Below are 16,584 nucleotides of genomic sequence, written 5' to 3'. Positions count from 1 at the left end.
GCACACTTAAAAATGTTAACTTGACAGCCAGAGGACAATTGTGGGTGAAGACTAACATTTCAAAATATCCTGTTACCACATCATAGCCAGACATGGACTACATCATTATCTGATACTCGAGGTACTTCCTCTAAAAAGTACCTAATGTTATAATAGCTGTTCTAGTCTGGTACAGTATAACATGCGTTAACAACTTCCGGAACGGTTGCCATGAGGAACAGCACAGCTGTTCTACAATGTTCTACATTGCACATCTCAAATTGTAACCTTCGCCCCCTCTCTCACTACCTCCCTCCCACAATGCATTTCTTTCTGCTCTCTCCATCCAGCTCCCTTCCTCCCTCTGTCCATCCCTCGCCCCCTCGTATCCTCCCGTTCCCTCCCTTCCTCCCTCTGTGCAGCCTCATCTCTCCCTCATTCTGCCCGTACACCTCCCCCTCTGCTTCCTTACCTCTTCTCATCTCTCCCTCCGTCTGCCTGTACACCTCCCCACTGCCTCCTCTTACCCCTTCTTGGTTTTCTGTCCCTCACCATGTGCTCCTCCATGCCTCATATAGATCAGTGTTTATCATGTTGGTATGTAGGAATTCATTAGTTATCGGAAGGAGCACGATGGGCGGAGAATCGAGTTCAGGTCCAGCACACATTTCAGGTGTTCTTCAATGACCAGATTAGTCTGAGATATATCCAATTATTCTCTTTTCTTCACCTATTTGTCATTTAGCTGACACTCTTATCCAGTGCGACAGTGGAGAGGAAAAGGAATTATTTTGCCCATCAAAATTTGTAGAAGACTCTTTGGTAACTAAAGATCGAGCAGCACTTACAGTACAGTAAAGGAGTTTTGCGGACACAGATTAAGCCTGGTCCTGGACAATAATGTTTAGCCTAGGACTAGCCTCAATTTGTGACAGCGAAATGTGATTAAATGTGTTAATCCTGTAGTCCTGGCTACATTTCCTATCTTGACGTTATGTCACCAAGCCCACCTAATCATTCCCACCAATCTTCATTTGGGTCATTATTCTTCTCCGCCTCATTCCTGTTACAAAATCAAATGATCACATACAATAGGTACCAAGAAGTATGCAATCATCAGTGTGTGGAAATTGATCTGAATGAGGGCGTCAGCTAAATAACAATTGAAAAAAAATTATGATTGCAGGCAAGAGCTGTTAAACAATGTATTATTGTCAAACACCTGTGAAAACACTTTAATGAGCAGACCTTCATACACAACCTGTCATCTGCAGACTGGCATAGAATCAACATGATCCCCTCTGATGAGGAACTGGTCCTAGTTTAAAAACTCCTTCCTTAAAGTCTATAATAAACATGTTCAGAGACTGAGAAGTTTTGGTAAGTGTCACAAGTGCTGTTTGCCCCCAGTGCTGTTTTCAACACTTGTGCACTTTGTAACCAGTGCTCTATTAAAAACGAATCTGCTTTGTCACCAATGCTCTATTCAACACTCATCCGCTTTGTCACTAATGCTTTATACAACATTCATCCACTTTGTCATGGGTGCTCAATTCAACACTCATCCACTTTGTCACTAGTGCTCAATTCAACACTCATCCACTTTGTCACCACTGCTCTATTCAACACTCATCCGCTTGTCAGCAGCACTTCACTTATCTCTGTGACATTTACACTCTGGTTAATAATAGTGTGTTGCTTAATTTTTGACATTCATTGGTACCAATGTAGTTACAAGGCCCTTTTAAGCAACTCCCCCCTCTACCTCAGCTCATTGTAATTCCAATAGTAATAGTTCTGTGGTGCAACAAATTGTCTTCAGATGTTTCGTTATTAGTTGAGGTGAGTCCACCCGTGGCCGCGTGCTCTTAAGGAGTTTCACATGATTTCAGATTAAATCCACCTGTCTCAAGGAGGTCCCACGATTGGTTTGTACAATTTCTAACTAAAACTAAATCATGAAGACGAAGGAACATTCAAAGTAAATCCGGAATAAGGTTCTTTGAAAACACCAATCAGTGGAAGGATATAGGAACATTCCCAAGGCATTGAATAATCCCCCGGAGCACAGAAGTCCATCACAAAGAAATGAAGAGAAAATACTGTAGATATTTCCCCCTGTGCTCTCCTAAAACCCACACTTCCTCTGACCATCATTTAGTTCTCCTATGCTATTGACTGGAAAGAATTGCAAAACACTCATAAACTTAACACTTTTTCATCACATTCCTTCAAAACTAAACCAACCAAGCTGCAAACGGATAAGTGTGTCTGGTGATCACTAAATCTATCTGAATGTTTCTTGCTGTATATAATATCATTAGACAATTATGTTTATTGAACTCCCTTCATTTCAGTTAACATACTAGTATAAATAACACTGAAATAAAATGAACAATCCCTCCATCTGGTGGCTTTATGTTAGCTCTCTTTGGGCTTCCAATGGTGCTGGTGTCAGTAGTGCCACAAAAAGTATTTGACTGTTGTCACAATTGGAAGCAAGTTGGGGAGGGGGGGGGGGGGTGTAATTTCTAAAGGCCATTCTCCTGCCTGATGACTGATATTGGCAACAATTTATTTATAGCAATACACTTGAAACATTTTAGTTCCTACCCTCACCTATGGTCATGATGGCTGGGTCATGACCGAAAGAACTAGATCTCGAGTACAAGCGTCTGAAATGTGTTTTCTCAGAAGGTTGGCTGGCTTCTCCCTTAGAGATAGGGTGAGAAGCTCAGTCACCCGTGAGGAACTCGGAGTAGAGCCGCTGCTCCTTTGCATCAAAAGGAGCCAGTTGAGGTGGTTATGGCATCTGGTAAGGATGCCCCCAGGACGTCTCCCTAGGCTCGTCCAGCTGGGAGGAGACCTCGGGGTAGGCCCTGGACTAGGTGGAGAGATTATATTTAGACACTGGCCTGGGAACGCCTCGGTATCCCCCAGTCAGAGCTGTCAAATGTGGCTCGGGAAATTTGGGGTCCCCTGCTGGAGCTGCTGGAGCTGCTGCCCCCGTGACCCGATACCGGATAAGTGGATGAAGATGAGAGAGAGAGAGCCTTGAAACAAATAGCCAAATCGAAAACTGCAGACAGAGCCTTGCCACACGATCAGCCAGCCTTAAATAGTCCAATGAAACGCAGTTTAACGTGGTCATAGATTTTTGCCTCGATGTACACCAGCGTTTCCCAATCCTGGTCCTTGGGACCCAAAGGGGTGCATGTTTTTGTGTTTGCCGAAGCACTCACACATCTGTGGGGGGATGTTTTCGGCACAACGCCGGGAACAAAGTGAGGAAAATCTGAGGTGCTGGATTCTGTTCTAGCAGAATCCGCCTCAAATTCACCACTGCTACTTACCAATTGCCAATTACCAAACAAAGTTATGCTAGCTAGTAGCTTCCTCAGTGTTTGCACGCCAGACATACAGCTCCAGAAAAAATGAGACATATAGCTTCTTTCCAAAAAAATTGAAAAGGAAGGTTTTGCGAGAGGAACGGAAGGGTTAGAATTAAGAGACCACTGCAAATTGAACGCTTCTGTTCCTTTCCTTTACAACTTTTTTGGAAAGGAAAGAAAAAGGTGCAGCGGTCTCTCAATTTTTTCTGGAGGTGTATGTGCGCGCTCTATGGGGAGATAGGCAAGGTGACTTGTGTTTAGTTGGTGACTGGAAACTACAGAACGTAATTGTTTATGGGATAAGAAATTAATTTTCCCACTCAGGCCCTGTCCCAATATCCGGACTTGCGCCCTTGTGCCCCCTCAATTGCACATTCTCGCTAAGGGGTGCAAGAGCGTAGGCTATCCCAAATCTGAAGTGTTGTTCTCCAGGGGTAATCATCAGCGCCCTCTTGCGCACTTAATGCACCCCTTCCGCAAGTGTTCATCAGACCTGACTTTGCTATAGGCTATTACCCAGAATCCCTGTGGTACACAGTCTTGTACTATTTACTTTTTTCCATCCATCCATCTTCTTCCGCTTATCCGGGGCCGGGTCGCGGGGGCAGCAGTCTAAGCAGGGATGCCCAGACTTCCCTCTCCCCAGACACTTCCTCTTTACTATTTTCCAAAATAGCTTTGAATGTGATCGAACACTTGATCATTGCCAACGTCCATAACCAGTCCTTTTTGAAGTAAAAATGAATGGGTCACTTCTTTGGTAAAAATGATTGGGTCACGTGACCCATGGAACCAAGATGGCAAAATATGTCCGGTTCCACTTTCCAAGTCTATGGGCATTACTCCCACGTTCCTTAACCAACGTTAATGACCCCTAATTGTGATTTGCTATTGAATACCATATTTAATCAGACAGGCCCACAAGAACGTTTATCTTATAATTATAAAAATTATCCCAAGCAGAATAAAAAAATATTATACATTTTGTTGTTGTTGATCTGTTATTTACTAATTAATTAACCGAATACTCATGTTGACAGTGAAAAATGTCTGTCATAAACATCTGCATCTGTTTCATGATTCCATAATGCATTTTTAGGATCGAACAAACTGTGACCATAGGGGTGCAACTTCAGATTTTACAGTCTTGTTTGCTAAAGATCTGAGTTGTGGAAAATATCTAGCTGAAGTACCAAAACCTAAAAAAGAGAACGTTCGTATGCCTGCCACCCAGAAGAGGAAAGAAGAGCACATACTTATAAAAATAAATAGACTCTATAAATTATAAGCTATAACAAGCTTCTATTCATCGTGGTAGATTAAACTTGCTTAATTATTGATCTGAAAATGGTATTGACATTCAATATTATCTGCCTATATCTTTGATTGATCACATGAACACTGAATGCCCCTATGACTTTCTAAGCACATTCAAAGTACATTAGCATATTTTAATGTACCATTCATCGGCACTATTACACTTATGTTTATATTCATAATATTTAAAATGTCTTTCATATTGTCCCACATACTCCTTTTCTACACTACTTGGAATTGCTGATAGTTTACATTGTTATGTATATATGTTTTTTTCAATTTCTTCAATTTTACTTAATGCTACTGGGTAAATGTCACGTGGCATGTCATAGGAATTTAACTGTTCAGAACGATGCTATGTTATTGTGTGCATTTGACAATAAAAAGACTGTGACTCCAACGATGTGAATCAGGTAGCGATAGTAAAACTTTACTGCTGCTGGCGGACGGGGGGGGGGGGGGGGGCTGTTATTCCCAGCAAACATGGGAGTTAATGCTAAGCACTGCCTCTGGTTCCATTACTTTGTTACAAAGCTTGTATTCATGAACACATTTTATTATAAAACATACAGCTCTGGAAAAAAATGAAGAGACCACTGCACCTTTTTCTTTGCTTGAAAAGGAAAGTTTGGAGTGAGGCTTTTTGAGTGAGGATCGGACCGTGCTGAAAGTGCAGTATCATCAATTAAGCAACAGACAAGCGACTGTAGCTTAAATTGCTGAAAAAGTCAATGCTGGTACTGATAGAAAGGTGTCAGAACACCCAGTGCATCGCAGTTTGTTGCTTATGGGGCTAGGCAAGCCGGCAGAGGCAGTGTGATGCTTTGGGCAATGTTCTGCAGGGAAACCTTGTGTCCTGCCATTCATGTGGATGTTACTTTGACACATACCACCTACCTGAGCATTGTTGCAGACCATGTGCACCCTTTCATGGCAAAGGTATTCCCTGATGGTATTGGCCTCTTTCAGCAGGATAATGCACCCTGCCACAAAGCAAAAATGTTTCAGGAATGGTTTGAGGAACACATTCAGGAACACGTTCAAGGTGTTGACATGGCCTCCAAATTCCCCAGATCTCAATCTAATCGAGCGTCTGTGGGATGTGCTGGACAAACAAGTTCGATCCATGGAGGCCCCACCTCACAATTTATAAGACTGAAAGGATCTGCTGTTAATGTGTTTTTGTCAGATACCTTTTTGTCAGGTCTTAATTTTTGAGTGTTGAGTGTTTTTTTGAAGTTCCGCAAATATATGTATGTGGTGTGTGGATGTTCCATATATATATATAGAATGTTGTTACGGTAAGTCACTCTGAAAAAAATCTGCTAATATGTCACAACTGCCCAATTTAAGTGACTGTGGTTCCCAAATGACAGTTATAAAAGAGGTATGTTAACTTTTTCTGTTCCTTATTCTGGGTTAGGGCTAGGCCAATCAAGCGAAGTAAATCTAAATCCATCACAAGTGATAGGAAACCATCGGTTTTGATAAATTAAAGTTATACTGATAAGAACACTTTGGGTTACAGGCCGATCCTTATTATTGGCGCCCCTAATGAATTCCACCAAGAATTCTCTACATTTATATGGTCTCTGACCACAGGGCAGGTTCTAAACCTAGAACCAACTGGTTACTAGGCTCCAGGGGAAAGTTTGTCAGCATGTACAGTTGTGCTCAAAAGTTTGTATACCCTTGGAGAATTGGTAATATATGTACCATTTATAAAAAAAATTAAAAACATGAGTGAGCAGGCAAAACACATGTCTGTTTTTTTTAATGGGATTCACATTCAACTGTAGGTTATAACAGAATGGCACAATCATAAAACATAACATGGCAACAAAGAAGAAAACTGACCCCTGTTCAAAAGTCTGCATACCCTTAGTTCTTAATATTGTGTATTGCTCCCTTTAGCATAAATGACAGCGAGCAGTCTTTTGCAATAGTTGTCTATGAGGCCCAGAATTCTTGCTGGTGGTATAGCTGCCCTTTCATCTTGGCAAAATGCCTCCAGGTCATGCAAAGTCTTTGGTCGTCTTGCATGAACCGCACGTTTAAGATCCCCCCAGAGTGGATCGATGATATTAAGGTCAGGAGACTGTGATGGCCACTGTCGTGCTGAAAAGTCCAAGAGTGTCCCATGCGCAGCTTTCGTGCAGAAGAAGGCAAATTGTCTGCCAGTATTTTCTGATAACATGCTGCATTCAACTTGCCATCAGTTTTCACAAGATTCCCCTTGCCTGTAGGGCTCACACACCCCCCAAAACAAAAGTGAGTTTAACGGTCCAGGCCAGATGGGACCGTTCCGCTTCGTGTTTTCTGTGTGCCCTTGGGTCATCATGTCCTTGTTTGGTCTTTCCTGTTCTCGTTTCAGTTAATCAGTTTATTCCTTTCACCTGTGTTCAACCCCCACCTGTTTCTGTTCTCCTTGTAAATCTGTGTATTTAAGTTCCTCCTGGCCAAGTGTTTCTGGTGGATCATTGTTTAATGTTATGTACCAGTCTGTTGGGTTTTTGGCTGTTGTGGTTCTTTCAGTTTTGTACTTCTTCAGCACAAGGTGTTTGTTTGGTTTCTATTATATTAAACCTCCTTAGATTATGCTGCATTTGCTCCCTACTCCCTCCAGGAAATGTGACAGTGAGCCACCACCATTCATTATGCACTGTGGGGATGGTGTTCTGTTCACTATAGGCCTTGTTGGCCCCTCTACAAACAGCGCTAATGGTTGTGACCATAAAGCTCGGTTTTGGTCTTGTCACTCCAAATTACAGTGTGCCAGAGGCTGTGAGGCGTGTCAAAGTGTTGTCAGGCATATTGTGACCAGGCTTTTTTGTGGCATTGGCACAGTAAATGCTTCTTTCAAAATTTTTGTTCAAGTATCATTTTATTGTGCTCCTTGAAACAACCACACTGTCTTTTTCCAGAGCAGCCTGAATTTCTCCTGAGGTTACCTGAGGGTTTTTCTTTGTACCCCGACCAATTCTTCTGTCAGTTTTGGCTGAAATCTTTCTTGGTTTACCTGAGTGTGGCTAGGTATCAACAGATCCCTGAATTTTCCACTTCATGTTAAGTGATTGAACAGTACTGACTGGCATTAGCACAGCTTTGGATATCTTTTTAGATCCTTTTCTATTTTATGAAGTTCCTTTTTATAAAGTTCCATTACCTTGTTACGCAGGTCTTTTGACAGTTATTTTCTGCTCCCCATGGCTCAGTATCTAGCCTGCTCAGCGCATCCATGTGAGAGCTAACAAACTTACTGACTATTTATACACAGACGCTAATTGCAATTTAAAAAACCACAGGTGTGGGAAATTCACCTATAAATGCCATTTTCACCTGTGTGTGTCACCTTGTGTATCTGTAACAAGGCCAAACATTCAAGGGTATGTAAACTTTTGAAATGGGCCATTTGGGTGATTTCTGTTATCATTAAGATTTAAAAAGGAGCCAAACAACTGTGATAATAATTGGCTTCATATGATCACTATACCTAAATAAAAGACAGTTGTTTTGCATAATCAGTCATATTTTCAAACTAATTTCCAAAATTTCACAATTTCTGCCAGGGTATGTAAACTTATGAGCACAACTGTGTCTGCATGGATTTGACTTATTAGATTGGATACAATTCATAAAAAGATAATGAATAGAAGGGACTAAATAATGCCTATAATGGGGTTTTATTTATTATTAGTGTTGTCAATCTTTGCATTGGATGCAATGTTAAACATGTCATCATGTCATCATCTACCGCTTATCCGGGGCCGGGTCGCGGGGGCAGCAGTCTAAGCAGGGATGCCCAGACTTCCCTCTCCCCAGACACTTCCTCCAGCTCTTCCGGGGGGACACCGAGGCGTTCCCAGGCCAGCCGGGAGACATAGTCCCTCCAGCGTGTCCTAGGTCTTCCCCGGGGTCTCCTCCCTCCATCCGAAACAGATGCCCAAGCCACCTCAGCTGACCCCTCTCGATGTGGAGGAGCAGCGGCTCTACTCTGAGCTCCTCCCGGGTGACCAAGCTTCTCACCCTATCTCTAAGGGATCGCCCAGCCACCCTGCGGAGAAAGCTCATTTCGGCCGCCTGTATCCGGGATCTTGTCCTTTCGGTCATGACCCAAAGCTCATGACCATAGGTGAGAGTAGGAACGTAGATTGACTGGTAAATCGAGAGCTTCGCCTTGCGGCTCAGCTCTTTCTTCACCACGACAGACCGATACATCGACTGCATTACTGCAGAAGCTGCACCGATCCGTCTGTCAATCTCCCGTTCCATCCTTCCCTCACTCGTGAACAGGACCCCTAGATACTTAAACTCCTCCACTTGAGGCAGGCACTCTCCACCAACCTGAAGTGGGCAAGCCACCCTTTTCCGACTGAGGACCATGGCCTCGGATTTGGAGGTACTGATTTTCATCCCCACCGCTTCACACTCGGCTGCAAACCGTCCAAGTGCATGCTGAAGGTCCTGGCTTGAAGGGGCCAACACGACAACATCATCCGCAAAGAGCAGAGACGAAATCGTGTGGTCCCCAAACCTGACACCCTCCGGCCCCTGGCTGCGCCTAGAAATTCTGTCCATAAAAATTATGAACAGAACCGGTGACAAAGGGCAGCCCTGCCGGAGTCCAACATGCACAGGGAACAAGTCTGACTTACTGCCGGCAATGCGGACCAAGCTCCTGCTTCGGTCGTGCAGGGACCTGACAGCCAAGGACCCAGGACCCCATATTCCCGAAGCACTCTCCACAGGATGTCGCGAGGGACACAGTCGAATGCCTTCTCCAAATCCACAAAACACATGTGGACTGGTTGGGCAAACTCCCATGAACCCTCCATCACTCTGTAGAGGGTATAGAGCTGGTCCAGTGTTCCACGGCCTGGACGAAAACCACACTGTTCCTCCTGAATCCGAGGTTCTACTATCGGCCGTATTCTCCTCTCCAGAACCCTGGCATAGACTTTCCCGGGGAGGCTGAGAAGTGTGATCCCCCTATAGTTGGAACACACCCTCCGGTCCCCCTTCTTAAAAAGAGGGACCACCACCCCGGTCTGCCATCCCAGAGGCACTGTCCCCGACTGCCACGCGATGTTGCACAGGCGTGTCAGCCAAGACAGCCCCACAACATCCAGAGACTTGAGGTACTCAGGGCGGATCTCATCCACCCCCGGTGCCTTGCCACCGAGGAGTTTCTTAACCACCTTGGTGACTTCAGCCCGGGTGATGGACGAGTCCACCTCTGAGCCCTCATCCTCTGCTTCCTCAATGGAAGACGTGACGGCGGGATTGAGGAGATCCTCGAAGTACTCCTTCCACCGCCCGACGACATCCCCAGTTGAGGTCAACAGCTGCCCACCTCTACTGTAAACAGCGTTGGTAGGGCACTGTTTCCCTCTCCTGAGGCGCCGGATGGTTTGCCAGAATCTCTTCGAGGCCAGCCGATAGTCCTTCTCCATGGCCTCACCGAACTCCTCCCAGGCCCGAGTTAGGACCAGGCCTGATAGGACTCCTTCTTCAGCTTGACAGCATCCCTTACTTCCGGTGTCCACCACCGGGTTCGGGGATTGCCGCCTCGACAGGCACCAGAGACCTTACGGCCACAGCTCCGAGCGGCCGCTTCGACAATGGCGGTGGAGAACATGGTCCACTCGGACTCAATATCTCCAGCCTCCCTCGGGATCCAGTCAAAGCTCTGCCGGAGGTGGGAGTTAAAAATCTCTCTGACAGGAGACTCGGCCAGACGTTCCCAGCAGACCCTTACAGTACGCTTGGGCCTGCCGAGTCTGTCCAGCTTCCTCCCCCGCCATCGGATCCAACTCACAACCAGGTGGTGATCAGTTGACAGCTCCGCCCCTCTCTTCACCCGAGTGTCCAAGACATACGGCCGCAGGTCAGATGAGACGACAACAAAGTCAATCATCGACCTGCGGCCTAGGGTGTCCTGGTGCCACGTGCACTGATGGACACCCTTATGCTTGAACATGGTGTTCGTTATGGACAAACTGTGACTAGCACAGAAGTCCAATAACTGAACACCGCGGCAGAGCTGGGGAGCTATAAGCAAACCCACACCAGCCCGCCGCCTCACACCATGGGCAACTCCAGAGTGGTGAAGAGTCCATCCTCTCTCAAGGAGTGTGGTTCCAGAGCCCAAGCCGTGCGTAGAGGTGATCCCGACTACCTCTTGTCGGAACCTCTCAACCTCACGCACGATCTCAGGCTCCTTCCCCGCCAGCGAGGTGACATTCCACGTCCCTAGAGCTGGTTTCCGTGTCCAGGGATCGGGTTGTCTAGGCCCCCGCCTTCGACTGCCACCCGATCCTCTCTGCACCGGCCCCTTATGGTCCCTCCTGTGGGTGGTGAGCCCACGGGAGGGCGGCCCCATGTCGCGAACGAGCCTCAACCCCGGGCCTGGCTCCAGGGTGGGGCCCCGGCTGCGCCATGCCGGGCGACGTCACAGAACACACGATTTCTTGTTAAACATGATATCCTGATATTCTGCACACGTTTTCCACACATTGTTTCCCGAAAAGTTGGGACGCTGCATACCTCAGTTGTAATGAGTGGTTATTTCAGTCAAAGTTGCTCTTCTATCAGCTTGAATCAGTCGGCCCATTCTTCTCTGACCTCTAGCATCAACAAGGCATTTTCGCCCACAGGACTGCCGCATACTGGATGTTTTTCGCTTTTCACACCATTCTTTGTAAACCCTAGAAATGGTTGTGTGTGAAAATCCCATTAACTGAGCAGATTGTGAAATACTCAGACCGGCCCGTCTGGCACCAACAACCATGCCATGCTCAAAATTGCTTGAATCACCTTTCTTTCCCATTCTGACATTCAGTTTGGAGTTCAGGAGATTGTCTTGACCAGTACCACACCCCTAAATGCATTGAAGCAACTGCCATGTGATTGGTTGATTAGATAATTGCATTAATGAGAAATTGAACAGGTGTTCCTAATAATCCTTTAAGTGAGTGTATTTCAGGGGTGTCCAAACTATTCCACGGAGGGCCGTGTGTCTGCAGGTTTTCGCTCTCACCTTGTATTTGATTAAACTAATTAGATTACTAATTGGTTAGCTTCTACTCTCAGCTGGTTGTTTAGGTGTGAACTGGGAGCCAATTTATGGGAAAAACCAAAAACCTGCAGACACATGGCCCTCTGTGGAACTGTTTGGACATCCCTGCTATATTTAATTGAAAATGGTTCAAAGACAACATATCTAATGTTCAAACTGAGAATTGTTATTGTTGTTGGAAAAATTTTATGAATTTGATGCCAGCAACAACTTTCAAAAATAGTTCGGACAGGGGCATGTTTTCCACTGTGTTGCATTACCTCTTCTTTTAATAATGCTCTGTAAGCATTTAGGAACTGAGGAGACCAATTGCTGTAGATTTGAAAGTGAAATATATTCCCATTGTTGCTTGAAATAGGATTTCCACTGCTTAACAGTTCTCCTTTGTTGTATTTTTCGTTTCATTATGCACCAAATGTTTTCAATGGGTGACAGGTCTGGATTGCAGGCAGGCCAGTTTAGCACCCAGATTATTTTACCATAGAGCCATGCTTTTGTAATTTGTGCAGAATATGTTCTAGCATTGTCTTGCTGAAATAAGCAACGCCTTCCCAGAAAATTATGTAATCTGGATGGCAGCATGTGTTGCTACAAAACCTGCATATATTGTTCAGCATTAATGGTGCCTTCACAGATGACAGCAAGTCACCCATTCCATGTGCACTAATGCACCCCCATACCATCATGGTTGCTGGCTTTTGAACTGTGTGCTGACAAGTAGCCGGATGTCTCCTGTTCTGCGGCGTCCATGATTCCCCAAAAAAATTTCACATTTTGATTAATCAGACCACAGGACAGTTTTCCTCTTTGCCTCAGTCCATCTTAAATGCGCTTGGGCCTAGAGAAGGCGACAGTGTTTCTGGATCTTGTTTACATATGGTTTCTTCTTAATTCTTTCTAAATGGTATTAACTTGCTTTTTGAAACGTGTTGCTGGCATCAATTTCAAAGTGGGCATATACTTTTCAGGAAACAATAACATTTCTCAGTTTCAACAATCGATATGTTGTGTTTGTACTATTTTCTATTGAATGTAGGGTTTAAATGATTTGTACATCATTGCATTCGGTTTTTCTTTACATTTTACACAGCGTTCCAACTGGAAACTGGGATATATATTTAGCCTAGAGCATTGGTTTTCAGAGCTCTCCTCGTGGAACCCTGGGCATTCTACATCTTAGCTGTAACCCAGAAAGGAGCACAGCAGATTCACTAATCAAGGGCTTGAGGATTAGAAGACTAGTTGAATCAGGTGTGCTAATTCAGGACTAATTCGAATACCCGGACAGGCTGGGGTTCCCCAAGGAGAGTTTCTACATTGTAAAACACTCCAATATACATGTCGAAATATAGGCATACATGAACACATGACAGTAAATGTAGTCTCCTGTTGAGTTGTTTTTCCAAGGTCTAATGAGTAAGAAAGTTTGGGAAGAGGTGGCTCTGGTGTTATGGACCATTTCCTTCATCTCAGTCTCTTGTCTTGAACCGTATTAAAGACCTGTTGTTTTCTATTGACAATGAAATACCAACACACCAAAGCATGAAGCATCCGGACAGACTGGGTACGCGTCTTAAAGACACGTTTACACAGGCAGTCATATTCGTTCTTCTGCTAACATCCAGCAGATCTCTTCCTTTAAGTTTATCAGGCAAATGTTAAGCGTAGTACTTGTGTAACTCATTTAATGCTGTGGTACAGGGAGAGACACAGGGAACAGAAGTGTTTAGGGTCTTGGAGGGAGGCATTGTAATCCAGGCAGGAACCTGGGGGACTCTGGCACTCCTTGTCTCAAGGTGTTCGTTCTCCTCACGGATCGCTGTGGCAGAGCAGCAATGAGGATAGCTAGCAGGAGTGTCTGTTGACCTTGTAGAGAACTACCACTTGCAGTGCCTCTCCTCCAGCCGCCCAGACAGGCTTCATCTACGCAAATACCAAGGCTGTAAATCATATTGGATCTGACATCACATTGTGGCTATGAAAAATTATGTTTTATGAAGGCATCTATTACTAACAACTAATGTCTCACTTTAACTGAAATGTGGAGGTTCCTGAAGTAGTAATGGATTTGGAATATAAATAAAATGCAGAACACATCCTGAATTCATTAAAATGTATCTCTAGGCTATAGATGCAGGAGAAAGAAAGAATTGTCAAAAAAATTGTCAGTCAATGTTTTATGTACATCAACAGTTTAATAAAAGCTGAATTGACATAAAAAAGCTTCCACCTTCCCATTTAAGTATACACACACACATTCATGTAATTTGTTTTCATGGGAAAACACATGTTCCCCCACATACTTCCTCACATAAGGCCATATAAACACAGAGTGCACACCATTGCATCAATCAGTCTCAGAAAGCTCCTTTCTATTCAACCTCAGCCGGCACCAAGCAACCACAGCTGACCCAACCTCAAGATGCCATTCACATCAACCTATCTGCTGGTGGTCCTGACTATCTGCAGCTTCACGCTTCTTCACGGTGAGACACACATTTAGAAAATATTTGTTTGTTAAACGTACAAGGCATTTGGATGATTTATCTCGCAGTAGGTCGTTCAACATATCACATACATGTTAATCACAAGCAAAACATTATTGTTTTTTTCACGCTCCGGCAGCGATCCCCATGGAAGGCTTTGCTCCAGTCAGCTGTCGCTGTATTCGCTCGTCCTCTGACTTCATCCCTCCTAAGCTGTTTAAGAGGATGGAGATTCTACCTGCAGGAGCCCACTGCCGTTACACTGAGATCATGTGAGTCCACTGGACCTACGAGCCGGTTTCCCCGCACAGACTGAGCCCAGTGCAAATCTCACGCTGTTATTAAGATCAGAACAAGCATAGCAATGTTAATAAATGCATAGTTATTTGCTGTGTTCACTCAGTGTTCACCCAATCACATTCTTAAAAGGGTGAGCATATCTGTGGGAACGCTCCATCGGGTGGTTCATAGTAGTAAAAGAGAAATTGTGTGCAATAGTTAGCAAGCAAGCAAGTTTATTTATATGGCACAATTCAATGTGCTTTGCAAAGAAAAAGAAAAAATATAAAAATACAATAGCATAAAAACAAATACTCAAATGAAAACATCAAAACAACATCAAAATAAGAAAAAATGTAATAAGAAAATTTAAAAAGAATAAAAACTGGATAAAAACATAGGAAGTTATAAAACTGTAAGGCTAAACAGTGTGATTAAGTTTAAGTGCTCAGTCATAGGCACGTGAATAGAGAAGTGTTTTTAACCTGGATTTTTTTTTAAATACATTTGGGGCACGTCTAAGATCTTCTGGTATTTTATTCCAGTTGTGTACAGCATAACTGCTAAACGCAGCATCTCCATGTTTAGTTTGGACACTGGGCTGTACTAGCTGACCTGTGTTCATGGATCTAAGAGCCCTGCTCGATTCTTCAAACATATCAGAAATGTATTCGGGTCCTAAACCATTCAGATTTATAAACTAAAAGCACCACAATCTGTAACTGACTGGAAGCCAATGCAAAGTTTTAAGAACCAGAGTGATGTGCTCTGTTCTCTTGGTCCTGTTTAACATTCTAACAGCAGCATTCTGCAATAGTGCAATGCATGTTTCACTGAAATGAACCCTAAATCTACTGCTTGTTCAGTGTGTCCTAGAAACCGACATGAAACCCTGGTGGTGTCAGTGGGGTGGTTTCTGTCTTCTCACAAAGTTGTTAGTCAGCCGAATGGAACTGAAATAACACTCTTCATTGTGGTCTTCAAATGTATTGTGGAACAGGTGTGGTGGAGGGAAAGTAATGATTGAGTATTAACTTACTGCTATGCAAAGCAATCAATAGACCCTGATGATTTCTTTCAGTTGCAGGTGCATAGGCAAGACTTTAGGCCTATTGGAGAAATCTACCAGTAGCCAATGGCAGTTTCCATCAAGTTCAGATGCATGTTGACACTTTTTATATTTTTTGTTCTGCACAATCCAGCCATTGATACTTATTTTCAGTAACATACCTTTTCATTCATCAGCATTACCAAGGAGGACCATTCCACCATCTGTGTGTCGCCAGAAGCCAAATGGATCAACAAACTCATTGCCAAGTTACAGAAGAAAATACAGAAAACACACCTACATTAACTGTATAAATTTGATGACCCCACAATAATGATATTTTACTAATCCTGACTCAAACCGTTTATGTTTTATCCTAAACCTTAACTCAAAGCAGGAAATATCCTTTTACCTTCTGGCAACCAGCCAAAACATATTTGTGTATTAAACTGTCAAGTTAAACTGCCTTTGTGGGGACTTTGTGATTCTTACAAGAATAGTAAAAACCGGATCCAACAGGCACCGATGTTGACTATAAAACTGATCATTTCTTTCCTCAGTTACAAGAGAAAGCCAGCTGTCTAAAGCAGAAATTAATCAATTGGAACAGAAATATTTTAAACGTATTTAATAATCAACATAATCATCTTCAGGTGAAAATAATGTTCACTGATTAACCATTACCTACCAATAAGATATACACAAATGTATTAAAATATTACTTCATCAATAATGTCGATGTATACTGAATGCTATTATTTACCATTTTTTGTGTTTGAAAAACCCAGAAAAATAAAAGCAACATATCCCATATGTACTTTTAAACAAATGTAGTTTTATTGCCTAAGGAGGAGTGGGGAGGAAAAATTACTACAATTGCTGATGTAAACATTTGATGTGATCATCATTACCACAACATTACAGTAAAGAAAACGCAGGGGAAAAAACACAGTCTCCACCTCTTATTGGCTCACAGATTATTTTGGTAGGAGATGGTTTGCTATT

The 16,584-nt window shown here is 43.6% G+C and overlaps 1 protein-coding gene across 1 annotated transcript; it reads left to right on the top strand.

Annotated features, from left to right (window-relative positions):
• Positions 1–14,132: 14,132 nt before the first annotated feature.
• Positions 14,133–16,584, top strand: LOC117595439 (C-X-C motif chemokine 13-like). The gene is made up of 3 exons (XM_034296627.1): positions 14,133–14,252; positions 14,392–14,524; positions 15,777–16,584. Exons 1-3 carry the CDS (start codon positions 14,189–14,191, stop codon positions 15,883–15,885), a joined length of 306 nt encoding a protein of 101 aa, XP_034152518.1. The 5' UTR covers positions 14,133–14,188; the 3' UTR covers positions 15,886–16,584.

The sequence above is a fragment of the Esox lucius genome, chromosome 13, assembly GCF_011004845.1.
Source record: "Esox lucius isolate fEsoLuc1 chromosome 13, fEsoLuc1.pri, whole genome shotgun sequence".
Taxonomy (NCBI): Eukaryota; Metazoa; Chordata; class Actinopteri; order Esociformes; family Esocidae; genus Esox; species Esox lucius.
The sequence above is the reverse complement of the archived record's forward strand: the minus strand, read 5'-3'. Positions and strand labels throughout refer to the sequence as shown.